The following is an 11,289-nucleotide window of genomic DNA, read 5'->3' as shown; positions in this document are numbered from 1 at the left end:
ACGGGGACAATATTGACCAAGATTGGGCCAACATCAGAATGCAAACACAAATGAAAATCCAGCTCCTCAGGCAGGAAGAGCCCAAACAAGACTCTCAATACCCATGGGGACGGATCCCAGGGCACGCGATCCCCTTGGGACCCAAAGCCGGGGCCTCTCATGGGTGACCCTGTGTGACAGCACTCTTCATTCACCCTGCCAGACCTGGGCTTTCTCCTGACCAACACCACGTTCGTAGGTGCTTCCCTCAGGAAGCCCGCATGAGCCAGGTGCTGGTGGCTCACGTCCTAGCCACTCAGGAGGCTGAGACCTGAGGATCATGGTTCAAAGCCAATCCAGGCAGAAAGTCTGTGAGACACTTATCTCTAACTACCAAAAAGCCAGACGTGGAGCTGTGATTCAACTGGTAGAGTGCTAGCCTTGAGCAAAACGAATCTCAGGGACAGTGCCCAGACCCTGAGTTCAAGGGGGAGGGGAAGGGGAGGGAGAGGAGGAGGAGAGGGAGGAGAAGCAGCCTTTCTGTCCACCATAGACTGGTTGAGACAGAGTGTCTCCCCCCCTCATAGTCTCCCTTGATTTACTGCTCTTTAAACTTTTACACACACACACACACACCTTCCTAAATCCTGTTGGTTTGTAAGCCAGACAGGAACTCTTCTTATCTTGTTTCCCTTTGTAATCTTAGTTCTCAGGGCCTGGCACATAAGTGAGCATTTAACAAATGCATGAACTAAAGGCTGGGTGGGTGATGACTGGGTGGATGGATTCATCTACAGCTTGAAGTGCGGGAAGAAGCTGGTCTTCGCTGAGCCTGTGATACATGGTGGGATTATAAAGCGCAGGTCGGACCCGGTACGGGAAAGAGACCTAGAAAATACCCAGCGGGGAGTGGACACGGACAAGGTAACCAGGGTGCTGGGTTCGCTGCCTCTGCGGAGCAGGGCGGCGTCTCGCCGAAGCCGGTGCCCGATACCAGGGCCACCATGGTGACCACACTGCCATCCGCGTGACACACACGGCTGACACCAGCTCATCCATCTCTGTGGCAGGGGACAGTGCCTGCAGGGGTGGCTGGGGGCTGGCCTGGAAAAGGCTGCTGGGAGATTTCCAGTGCCTTCCGTGCTGGGGGACCACCGCCATGCACTCCGGGCTGGCAGCTGACGACTGGAAACTCCGTCAATATTGGCAGAGGGGTGGAGGTCACAGGGCAGGAGATTAGGAGGAGACTCAAGGGTGGGGTGTGGCTCCACCTGCACCTCCAGGCGGAGGCCTGTGTCTCTAGGTGGGCTCCCCAGGCCCCCTCCCTGATACCCCCCTCCACCCAGGGCCCCAGGGCTCTTCACCATTGGAGCTGGGAGGGAGGGAGCCCGTGACATTCCTTCACACCAAATACAAGGGGCCACCCGCACAAGGCGCCAGGGCTGGCCACACATGGCGGCTAAGCAGGCAGAAAGCAGGGGACACTCACCTCCCTCCATGCAGCCCAGCTCAGGTGCTCGTGACGATGGCTTGGCGTGTTGTTACCCAAAGCCACACTAATTACCAGTTTGCATCCCTCTGGAGTGTTCCCCGAGAGCCCTGAGTACTGGGGCTTACCTTGTTCCTTTTTTGCCCAGGCTGTTAGGAAGCTCGGAGTCAAACCTATGACGTTCTTCATAGCAAGTCTGTAAATCAACACACATTTAGGCGTGATCCTGTTCTCCACTGTCCACCCTTCCCCCTCACCCTTGTGTTCCCTCTCTTCTTTCGCTATATTTTAACTCACGTTCCTAAACTGTACTGTACATGCTCTTGTAAGACGCTTTAACCAATATCCTTGCTGGGATTAGAAGGAGCTCTGCAGCCTGTCTGAATTTCCGGCCTGCAGAGAAAACAGAAAACAGGCTTGAGGACATGTGGCGTCTGGTCCCCGGGGGCAGTAGGCCACCAGAGCAGCCCGCTGCTGCCACTGGGTGGCACGGGTTAGATCGCATCTCCTTGGAACCGGGTGCCCAGATACGGTGATGTTGGGCTGCTGTGTGTGGAATGGAGGTGAAAGGCAGGCAGAGCCACCGTCTCACAGAACGTGTTCTCCCTGCTGACAGTGGCCCAGGGTGACTGGGGAAGGGAGCCAGGCCCCAGGCCCGCCTGGCTACCCGGGGAGGGTGGGGGGCTCTGGCCAGGACGCTTGGAGCACTGGGAGGCGGGCATGGGAGAGAATGCAGGTGCTCTGTTTTATGGGGAGGCCGGGGCAGCTGGATCCAGGAAGAGATTTGGTCTCCACTGGGCTGGCCAGGGAGGGGGCCCGGCTCCACCCGGGCTATTTGCCCTGCTGTGTGTATTCAGTGCTTCTGGACAAGGAAGCACAGGGCAGGAGCTGGGCCCAGCTGACAGCCTGGTGTTGGCCACACCAGCTGGAGTCGCGGGACTCAGCAGGAGCAGCTCCAGAGGACACCAGGGCGCCGGAAACACGCCACCAGGTAACTGCTTCAGACGGTCTGAGCTCCGCCGCAGGGTCTGTGGGTTGGGGGGGGAGGGGGGTTGAGGTTGGAATATAGAGGCTGAGGGCCAGAGTTTAGTTTGACCCTATCTCTGACACTTATCCACTGTGGCCTTGAATGTGGGAGAGCCTCAGTTTCTCCATCTGCGCAGTGCACTCAAAGATGGCCCTTCCCAGAAGCCTCAGTTCTTCCAGGAGTGGCCACTGGACAGGGCTGGGTGCAGTCACGTAACTCGAAGGTGCTGGGATCCGATCTCAGCTGCTCAGTGTCAGATCCACCGCGCTGCTTGGAAGTACTGGAGTGATGGGGGTGGGGGGGTAGAGGGGGGCTCGGGATCTAGACCACAAGTCACTCCTCTCTCAGCCCCCTTCCCCAGTGGGCTACCTCCCCCATCTTCACAACAGATTCCTTCACCCTCTGGGCCTCAGTGAGGTCAATAACACTGAAATCAGAGGATGCTTACGAGTCAACCCTCGGTGCTAAGTGGCTTCAGCTGGGGCTTCATCCTCATCTGTTTATTCCATCCGAGTCCTCAATTAGGAGGGTCAGGCTGGATGCCGCAGAGAACTGGTTCCAGTTTCTAGAAAGGAGGCTGTGGGATCCAGTCAGGATGGGAAAAAGGGGGATGCAAAGCCCCTCCCCCCCCAAACCAAGGGATACCCAAATCCCAGTTGTCAAGTTGAATTATGTTTTAAGATAAGTTGTTTTGGGGGTTGTTTTTTGTCAGTCCTGGGCCTTGAACTCAGGGCCTGAGCACTGTTTCCTGGCTTCCTTTTGCTCAAGGCTAGCACTCTGCCACTTGAGCCACAGGGCCACTGCTGGCCACTTTCTATATATGTGGTGCTGAGGAATCGAACCCAGGGCTTCATGTATATGAGGCAAGCACTCTTGCCACTAGGCCATATTCCCAGCCCCTTAAGATAAGTTTTTAAATGAGAAATTAAGACATGATTGTGAACCATGTGCTGTTGACTCATCCCTGTAATCCTAGCTACTTGGGAGGCTAAGAGCTGGAGGGCTGAGGTTCTCAGCCAGTCCAAGCAGAAAACTCTGTGACATTCCCGCTTCCAATAACCAGCTGGACTGGAGGTGTGGCTGAAGTGGTACCTGCCGAGCAAGCCAGCCAGCTAAGCAAGTTGAGGCCTTAAGTTCAAACCCCAACAACAAATAAAAATAGGAGACAAATGCCAATCCATGCCACAAAAACAAGATCAGCAACAGAGTTAAGTTTGATCTCATCTTAGCCCCGGTCCTGCGGCACACAGTTGTTCCTAAAGAAAAAGTCAGGAGAGGGTCTGCTGCCATGGTTTAAGTGGGACAAGCAAGACAAACCTATGACCCAAATCACAGAGGATTCTTCCTGGCAAAAGAGTTCTCAGACCCTGGGGAGCAGGTTTTGAGACTGGGTCTCTCCGTGTGGCACAGGCTGGCTTCAAACTCCTGGTCCTCTTGCCTCTGCTACCATGGTACTAGCATTACCACCACGCTCAGCCTCCAGAGAATATTCTTTAGAGGAAAGGGGAATGTGTTTTTAGGAAGCCGTGGTTCTGAAAGGCCCTCTGTCCCAGGGTGAGAATAAGGACTACCCAAGGAGAGGAGCTGGCCAGACCCCAGGAAGGGGGGATGAGACTCTGAGTTCCTGCAGTGGTTGGATTTGAATCCTCTGTCTGAGTCCTTTGATTTTGGCAAAGGGACTGTCACGGAGTGGGTAGCCTCTGTGCCTGGTCCTGAGCCATAAAGTACTGAAGGTCAGTGCTGAGCCCCAGGGACCTGAGTTCAAATCCCAGCTCTGCCTCCCCACAGGTTTGACTGCTGCTTTTCACATAATTCCATTGAGAAATGGGGAGCGAGGTAAACAAGGTGCCGCGTGGGGGGGGGGGGGGGGAGACACAGCCCACGTGAGCCTCGGTTTCCTCATCTGTGGAATCAGAGATCCCGAGGCTTCGGGAAGGGCTGGGGGGGCCACAGCAGACGACAGAAGCAGCGGCTAGCATCAGGGCAGGGTGCGGGCAGACATGGTGAAGCCCCTGTATCCTCCTCAAGCTTGGCCAGCCCCCCCACCACCACCGAGGGAGGGCTCCACCCATCCCCACCCGGCAGGAGCAGAGGACCGCTCCACGTCATGTGACCTGCTCAAAGCTCGGCGACGCAAGCTTCAGAATAAGAGAGCCAGCTGCACCCCTGCTTCAGCCAGCCAGAATTCGCTCAACCCCAGGGGAGCAGGGCAATAGCAGCGTGCACATCCCTACACATCCCCTTAACACGGTGCCTGCCCCTTCCCCCGGGACTCCGGGTGTCCCATGCCAGGGGCTCAGGGTGGGGAGCACAATCAGGGGTGTGTGTCTGCCCCTGGCATCTGGGGTGCAGTCGGCCGCCTGCACCTCTATGCATGGCGCCCCGGTGGTCGCGAGAGCCAGGTCAGGACGGGGTCTGCAGAACCAGTCTGTTGTCATCCGCATGTGACCTTTCCTCCGGGGCTGGAGGAGCGGCTGGCGGTGCCTTCGCCCTCGGCTGGGTGGTGGAGAGGCCCGTCGTTTGTCCACATTCTGCTGCATTGATCGAAGGTGTTTCTTGTTGACTCGGTGACTCACTCTGTCACCATTCTGCCCTTCCGCGGCCAGTCCCTTCCACTCAGCAGTCACTGAGCCGCCTGCTGGCAAAGAAGTTCCGGAATCACCCTTCAACTCCACTGTGTGTGTTTAGGCTCCCCGAGGAGGGTCCACTGTTATCTGTCAACTGGTGTCAAAGAGACGGTTGCCAGGACAACAGACAGACTGACACGTTCACTCAACCAATCAGAGGACAGAGCTCATGAGGCCACATATTGCTAAGAGAAAGAAACAGTATTAGGAATAAGTAGTGTTATCCACCAGACTCACACCATGCCGTGGAGCGTGTATAATCATCAGTGACTGATTTTTCCATCCTTCACCCAGATTACACCATATGCCTGTAAACCAGACATGCAATCGATATTTTATATTCTCTGTGCTCCTGGGTTCCATGCAAGTACTGAAGAAAACAGTGGCATGATTTATACAGCAGAAAGAAGGGTGAAAAATAGATTCCCCCCTGCTTCACACAGAACCTGTGTTGATCTGCTCAGCCTGCAATAGCAAAAATGCCACAGAGGAGGAAGGGGAGGGGATTTAATCCCTTACCAGTAGGTCGCAAAGTGTTTAATGTCAAATCAGATTATGAAAGCAAAACTAATTTCAGCCAGGCCCCAGTGGCTCATGCCTGTAAACCTACATACTCAGCATGCTGAGATATAAGGATAATGGCTCAAAGTCAGGCCTGACAGGAAAGTCTGTGAGACTCTTATCTCCAATTAACCACCACAGATCCAGAAGTGGAGCTGTGGTTCAGATGGTAGAACACCAGCCTTGGGTGAAAAAGCTCAGGGACAGCACCCAGACCCCAAGTTCAAGTCCCAGGTGTGTGTGTGTGTGTGTGTGTGTGTGTGTGTGTCTGACACACACACACACTCCATTCATTTAGGAAAAAGAAGAATAAAATAAAGGCTGGCAATTTCTTTTTGCCTTTTATTTTTCAGTATGGGGTTTGAGAAGAGGTTTAATTGTCAACCATCAAAACGCCCCTTTCAATTTCAACACAGCTGGTACACTGAATTCGCCTATGTTGTAGTTATACCTATCTACCAATAGGTGGCAGTGATCTCCTGCTCTTGTTCCATATAAATCCTGCTCTTAAAAAATAATAATAATGTTGAATGGACGGGAGTGATTTCACAAGTACTATGTAATTGTTGATGAAGACCAGCATGACCTGATTCTAAGAGACATCTGCAAAAAGAGCTGGATTCCCGTCTTCCAGTCCCCTCAGCCCTGTTTCTGAGAAGCTACCTCAAATGTACAATAGTAGAAGCTTTCAACATTTATACACACAGGTGCTGGTGGCTCCTGCCTATAGTCCTAGCTACTCAAGAGGCTGAGGATTGCAGTTTGAAGCCAGCCCTGGCAGACAAACTTGACTGGCTCTCTAATCTCCGATTAAACAGCAAAATGCCAGAAGTGAAGAAGTAGCTCAAGTGCACAAGCAAAAGACAGGCAAGAACACAAGGCCCTGAGTTCAAGCCCCAGTACCAGAACACACAGCACAAAACAAAAATAACGAGCTGTTCGTTTGAATATACCGTTCATGATGATCAATATTTCCCACCAGCCATGAAATACAGATGGAAATCTAGGCTACCCCTGACCTGTGTGGCAGGGGTACATCGCCTTCCCCAGAACAAATCCAAGCAATGTGTTTCAACCTCGATACATGAGCAGGGAGGAGGTGCACCGTGCTCCTTAGCATGCCTGTGAAACTTTGGGTTGGGTTGGGTGTTGATTTTTTTTCTCCCTCTTTTCTCTAGGACAGGAGCGATGGGTAACCAAATGAGTGTTCCACAAAGAGTGGAAGACCAGGAGAACGAATCGGAAGCAGATACTCCCATTCACAAGGTAGAGGAGATGGAGTCACGGGGACCCCAGTGGGTAGAGCCGGGGGAAGGGGTCAGGGCCTGCCCACTGCCCACGCAGAGGAAGGGGCAGGAGCAGTGGGGGGAGGGGGGCTGATCCCAAGGTGGCTTGATAAAATAGTTAGACCTGGCCAGGCACCGGTGGTTCAGCCCTGTAATCCTGGCTCCTCGGGAGGCTGAGATCTGAGGACGGTGGTGGTCAAAGTCAACCAGGGCAGAAAAAAGTGATGAAACTCTTGTTTCCAATTAACTACCCCCCAAAAAGCTGAAAGTGGTGCTGTGGCTCAAGTCCATATGGCAGAGCACTAGCTTTGAGCAAAAAGAGCTCAGGAACAGCACAGGCCCTGAGTTCAAGCCCCTGGACCTGCACCAAAAAAACGTGGACTTCCAATGTCATCCAAGGAGCTAGCTAAAACTGCAGGCCTGAGGCCCAGCTAGCCCGGAAGCGGACGTTGCAGACATGGGGTCTTCGCCGGTCATCCCAGAAGCCCATCCATCCCTGGAAGTGCGATCTCACCGTAGATCTCCCCCGTCCCCGCTCCTGGGCGTGTCAGGAGTCCCTGCAGCGAGGTTCTGGCATCCGGTTCACACGTGCCAGGGCTGCTCCTGAACACACAGGAGGCCCCTGTGGCTCAACACCTCGCCGCCCCAAATGTCCATCCAGCCAAGAATGAGCACGCCGGGCTCCCATCAGTGACTGGCGATCTTAGCTGATGATAGAAACCCCTGGAAAACTCCTACCCCGTGGGGCCTGAGCTGGGCCGCAGACCAATGAAACCGGAATCTGTGGGGAAGTGAGGGCAGGCAGAGATGCCCACGTCCTTGCTGCTGGAGCGCACGGGCTGGCTGAAAGAAGAATCCGTTTAGAAGGCCGCCCTCGGGAGCAAGGCCATGGCTGAGCACAAGGCCCCGGGTTCTGTCCCATGAAGAACAGAGGCCAAGGAGACCCAGGCAGCTCTTGGAGCACCCACATCCAGAAGGCAGAAAGCATGTCCACCGTCTGTGCTTCTGACATCCGCTCAGCGAAAGATGCGGACAAACGAAGACTTGGAAACCTGCGGAGAAGGGCGCAGCGGCGGCTCTGTGTGTGCCCCTCAGTGTTGCGCTACATTGGTTTTGGGGACAGCCCTACCCGCTTCTCCCGCCTTGCCGGCCACAGGAGGCCAGGGCGTGTCCCGGTTGGGGCTAAGCAGAGATGAGTAGGGCCGCCAATACCGCCCGTTCCCACGCCCCGCCGCTTACGTACAAGAGCAGGCTCTGGACACGGAGATTTCGGGGGAGCCATCCGATGGATTACCGGCTTCCAAAGGGTTTTAGTCAAGGGAGGGGTTTCTATAACAGTAATGGTGGCAAGAAGAGGAGGGACTAACTGGGTATTAACGATTGGCTAATGAACTGTCCATCACGGTGATGTCACGGAACGTCCCGCAGAGGCGGAGACCACGGCCCACAGAACTGCCTTCTTGGGATTGACCTGGCGCCATGGTGGCACACAGCGCAGCCAAAAGGCGGGGGCTGGTTGGCTGCCTCTTCCGGTTTCTGACCGGAAGGAGATGGGAGCGGCTGGCAGCCAGGAGTCCCAGGTCTTAAAGGTATAGCCATCCCCTACACCTCAGCTCAGGAGAGAAGGCTGGATTCGCAGAGATCCAATGCAAAGGCCCACACCACCGGCCTCAACTCTGAATGCAAGCTGGCCTTTCCCAGATGCTTTGAAAACTCCTGCTGCCAAGCCCCACCGAGACCAACTGGGAACACAGCCCGGGGTTCCCAAATGACCCCCAGGGCAGCCCCCAGGAGCCAGGCGGGGAGAAGCCTGGTGCACCAGGAGGCTCTGCCGTGGAGAAATGGAGAGCCAGGGCTGTCTGAGGGGCGCTGGCAGCAGCCCACAAATGTGCCCCGTTTGTCACTTAGGACTGGAAACAGCATTAATAAAGTAGTCGCTCTATTTTCAAACACTGCCAACTGGTTCTGAGAGAAAAAGAAAAGGTCAGGTAGCGCCTTACACTTAGAAAGAAGTTGCAACAGTGTAGACTGAATACTGAGCAGAAGCACACGTGCAGACTCACACGTACACGTGTGCCAAAGTGCAGGTGCACGCACACATATACACATGTGTGGGCTTACACACGTGCACATATGTGTGCAGTTATGTGTGTGCACACCCATGCACACACCCACGTGCATGCGTGTGTTCACAGCCATGCCCACGCCCGAGTGAGCCTGCTGTATCTGGCAAGTCTGTGGTGTGGACTGGGGGCGTGGCTGATAGTTTTGCAGGTGTGGGAAACATCTGGGGGACACCTGCCCCACACAGACCGCTGTGGAATCGTGAAATTCTTGCCCCACACCCTCCCCTGATTAGACTTGGCCCCTTCGATGTCAGCCCGGGAGTGAGTGCTTTTGTCATTCGAGCTGGGGGGGTGGGGGGGCGGGCCTCAAGAAACATAGCCATTTGGCCGTAATGCTGCCGATTCTGTCGCAGGTGACGTGGGACAGCGGATGTGATCAGAACGGCGTCGGGGTGATCCTGTCGACTCACACAGTTCAGCACTACAAGGAAGGTCAGTGAGTGCCCCGGCCCGGCTGCCCTTCCGGGCTGGGAGGGGCCCGGGGCCTAGGGGATGGAAGGGCCAAACCACCGGTGGCTCACCTGGGAAGCTCTCAGCGTCTTGAGGCAGCGGCTGGCATCCTAAACCGCAGACCCCGATGGGCTCCCAACACCGGAGCCCCCCACGTTCAGAATCCAGGGTGTGGCCGGACTGGTGCCTTCTGGGGGGGGGGAGGCAGGGAAGAGGGGAGAAGATGGGGGACTGGGAGGGGGGAACCCGCTCTCTGTCCTCGCTTGGGAGTGGCTATCTTCCCTCTGCTGGGGGCCCACATGTCCCCCTTTGTGTAAGGAGCGATCAGGTTAGGGTCCTGCTTTATCGCATGACCCTCCTGGGACGCGTGGTTGACACAGATGAGATCAGGGTGGACCCCACGTCACAGCAGAGCTGGCCCCCTCTTGCGGGGTGCCGGGGTCCCTCCTCGCATGGCAATCCAGATGTAGACCCTGGTGAAGAGTGGAGGAAGGCAAGCTCCCCAGTGGCCCAGGAGCCCACCATGACACAGTTCAAAGGGACAGGACAGGACAGGAAGTCACTCCTCCCCCTTGGGGCAGGGGGGGCGGCAGAGGCAATCCATCATCCCGGAAGGAGACTGCGATGGAATCAGATGTCAGCCGCAGAGATACCACAGCCCCTGTGGACTCCCCGATTCTCCAATCCCAGAAGACCCGTGAATGACAGCCACGGCGCACCTTGGCCGCCTAAAAGCAGAACAATGAAGAGAGAAAGCCCAAGGCAGCAGATGCTTTCCGTCATCTCAGGAGAAAGTCGAGTAGGACAAGGGTTCGCGTACAGCTATGAGGATGTAATGCCCACGTGCTTGGAGGAACAGTTTGCTCCCCAGTCACAGAGACGTGCTTCCAGAAAAGCATCCAGGCCATGGAGCAAGGTCCCCGCCCCCTCCCCTACCCCTACCTCGCCTTCACACAGACCTCAGTCCTGGAGCGAGGCTGGGGGAGGGCAGGGGCCAAGGAGGGCGGGGCAGCCAGACACCACTGGCTCACATCTGTAACGCTGGCTACCAGGAAGCTGTTATCTGAGGTCTGAGGATTGTGGTTCCAAGCCAGCCTGCCTGGGCAGCCTAGTCCATGGGATTCTTATCTCTAACTTGCCACCACCACCACCAACAACAACAACAAAAAACCCACGAAAGTGGAACTGTGGCTCAAGAGTGCCAGCCTTGAGTGCAGAAGCTACGGTGCCAAGACCCTGAGGTGCAGCCCCAGGACTGGCACCAAAGAAACAAGCAAGAGAAAGGAGCAGGGGATGGGAGAAGGAAGGGGTGGGTGAGGCGGGGCCTTCAGAGCACAGAGACTCCCACAGGTGGCGCTGTAACACCCTCGCATGCTGAGCGTCCGTGGCGGGGCTCTGGTGGGCCTGCTCCCCAGCCCTGGGGCAGCCGCCCCGGGAGCAATCACACTGGCAGTAGGCCATCTTGGATGACCAAGCGAGCCAGCACAATCCCCAGGATCTTACCAAGGGGTGGGGAGGAAGATTGCGGCAGGACAAGATGTAACAGAGAAGCAGATGACAAACAGACGGACGGATAGGCAGACGGAGGGAATTGAACTTGGAGCGCGGGGAGCCACAAGCCAAGGAGAGCAGGTGACCTCTGGGGGTTAGAAACGTTGAGGAAGAAGGTTCTCCTCTAGAGCTGCTAGAAGCAGCCTGTTTTTTCACTGGTGATCTTCAGAACTGGAAGACGGTCTATTTGGAT

General features: G+C 55.7%; 1 protein-coding gene across 1 annotated transcript in view; it reads left to right on the top strand.

The window, feature by feature from the left end:
• The first annotated feature begins 758 nt into the window (after nt 1-758).
• Bcas1 (brain enriched myelin associated protein 1) overlaps nt 759-11,289 on the top strand; it is a 51,166-nt gene continuing 40,635 nt past the window's right edge. Inside the window, exons 1-3 of the mRNA XM_048349416.1 lie at nt 759-903; nt 6,867-6,949; nt 9,449-9,527. Coding sequence (XP_048205373.1) covers nt 6,872-6,949; nt 9,449-9,527 — 157 coding nt within the window. The 5' untranslated portion in view covers nt 759-903; nt 6,867-6,871. The remainder of the gene's footprint in view (nt 904-6,866; nt 6,950-9,448; nt 9,528-11,289) is intronic.

Source organism: Perognathus longimembris, chromosome 6 (assembly GCF_023159225.1).
Source record: "Perognathus longimembris pacificus isolate PPM17 chromosome 6, ASM2315922v1, whole genome shotgun sequence".
In the NCBI taxonomy this organism is placed as follows: Eukaryota; Metazoa; Chordata; class Mammalia; order Rodentia; family Heteromyidae; genus Perognathus; species Perognathus longimembris.
Note: the sequence above shows the minus strand (reverse complement) of the source record. Positions and strands in the feature narration are given on the sequence as shown.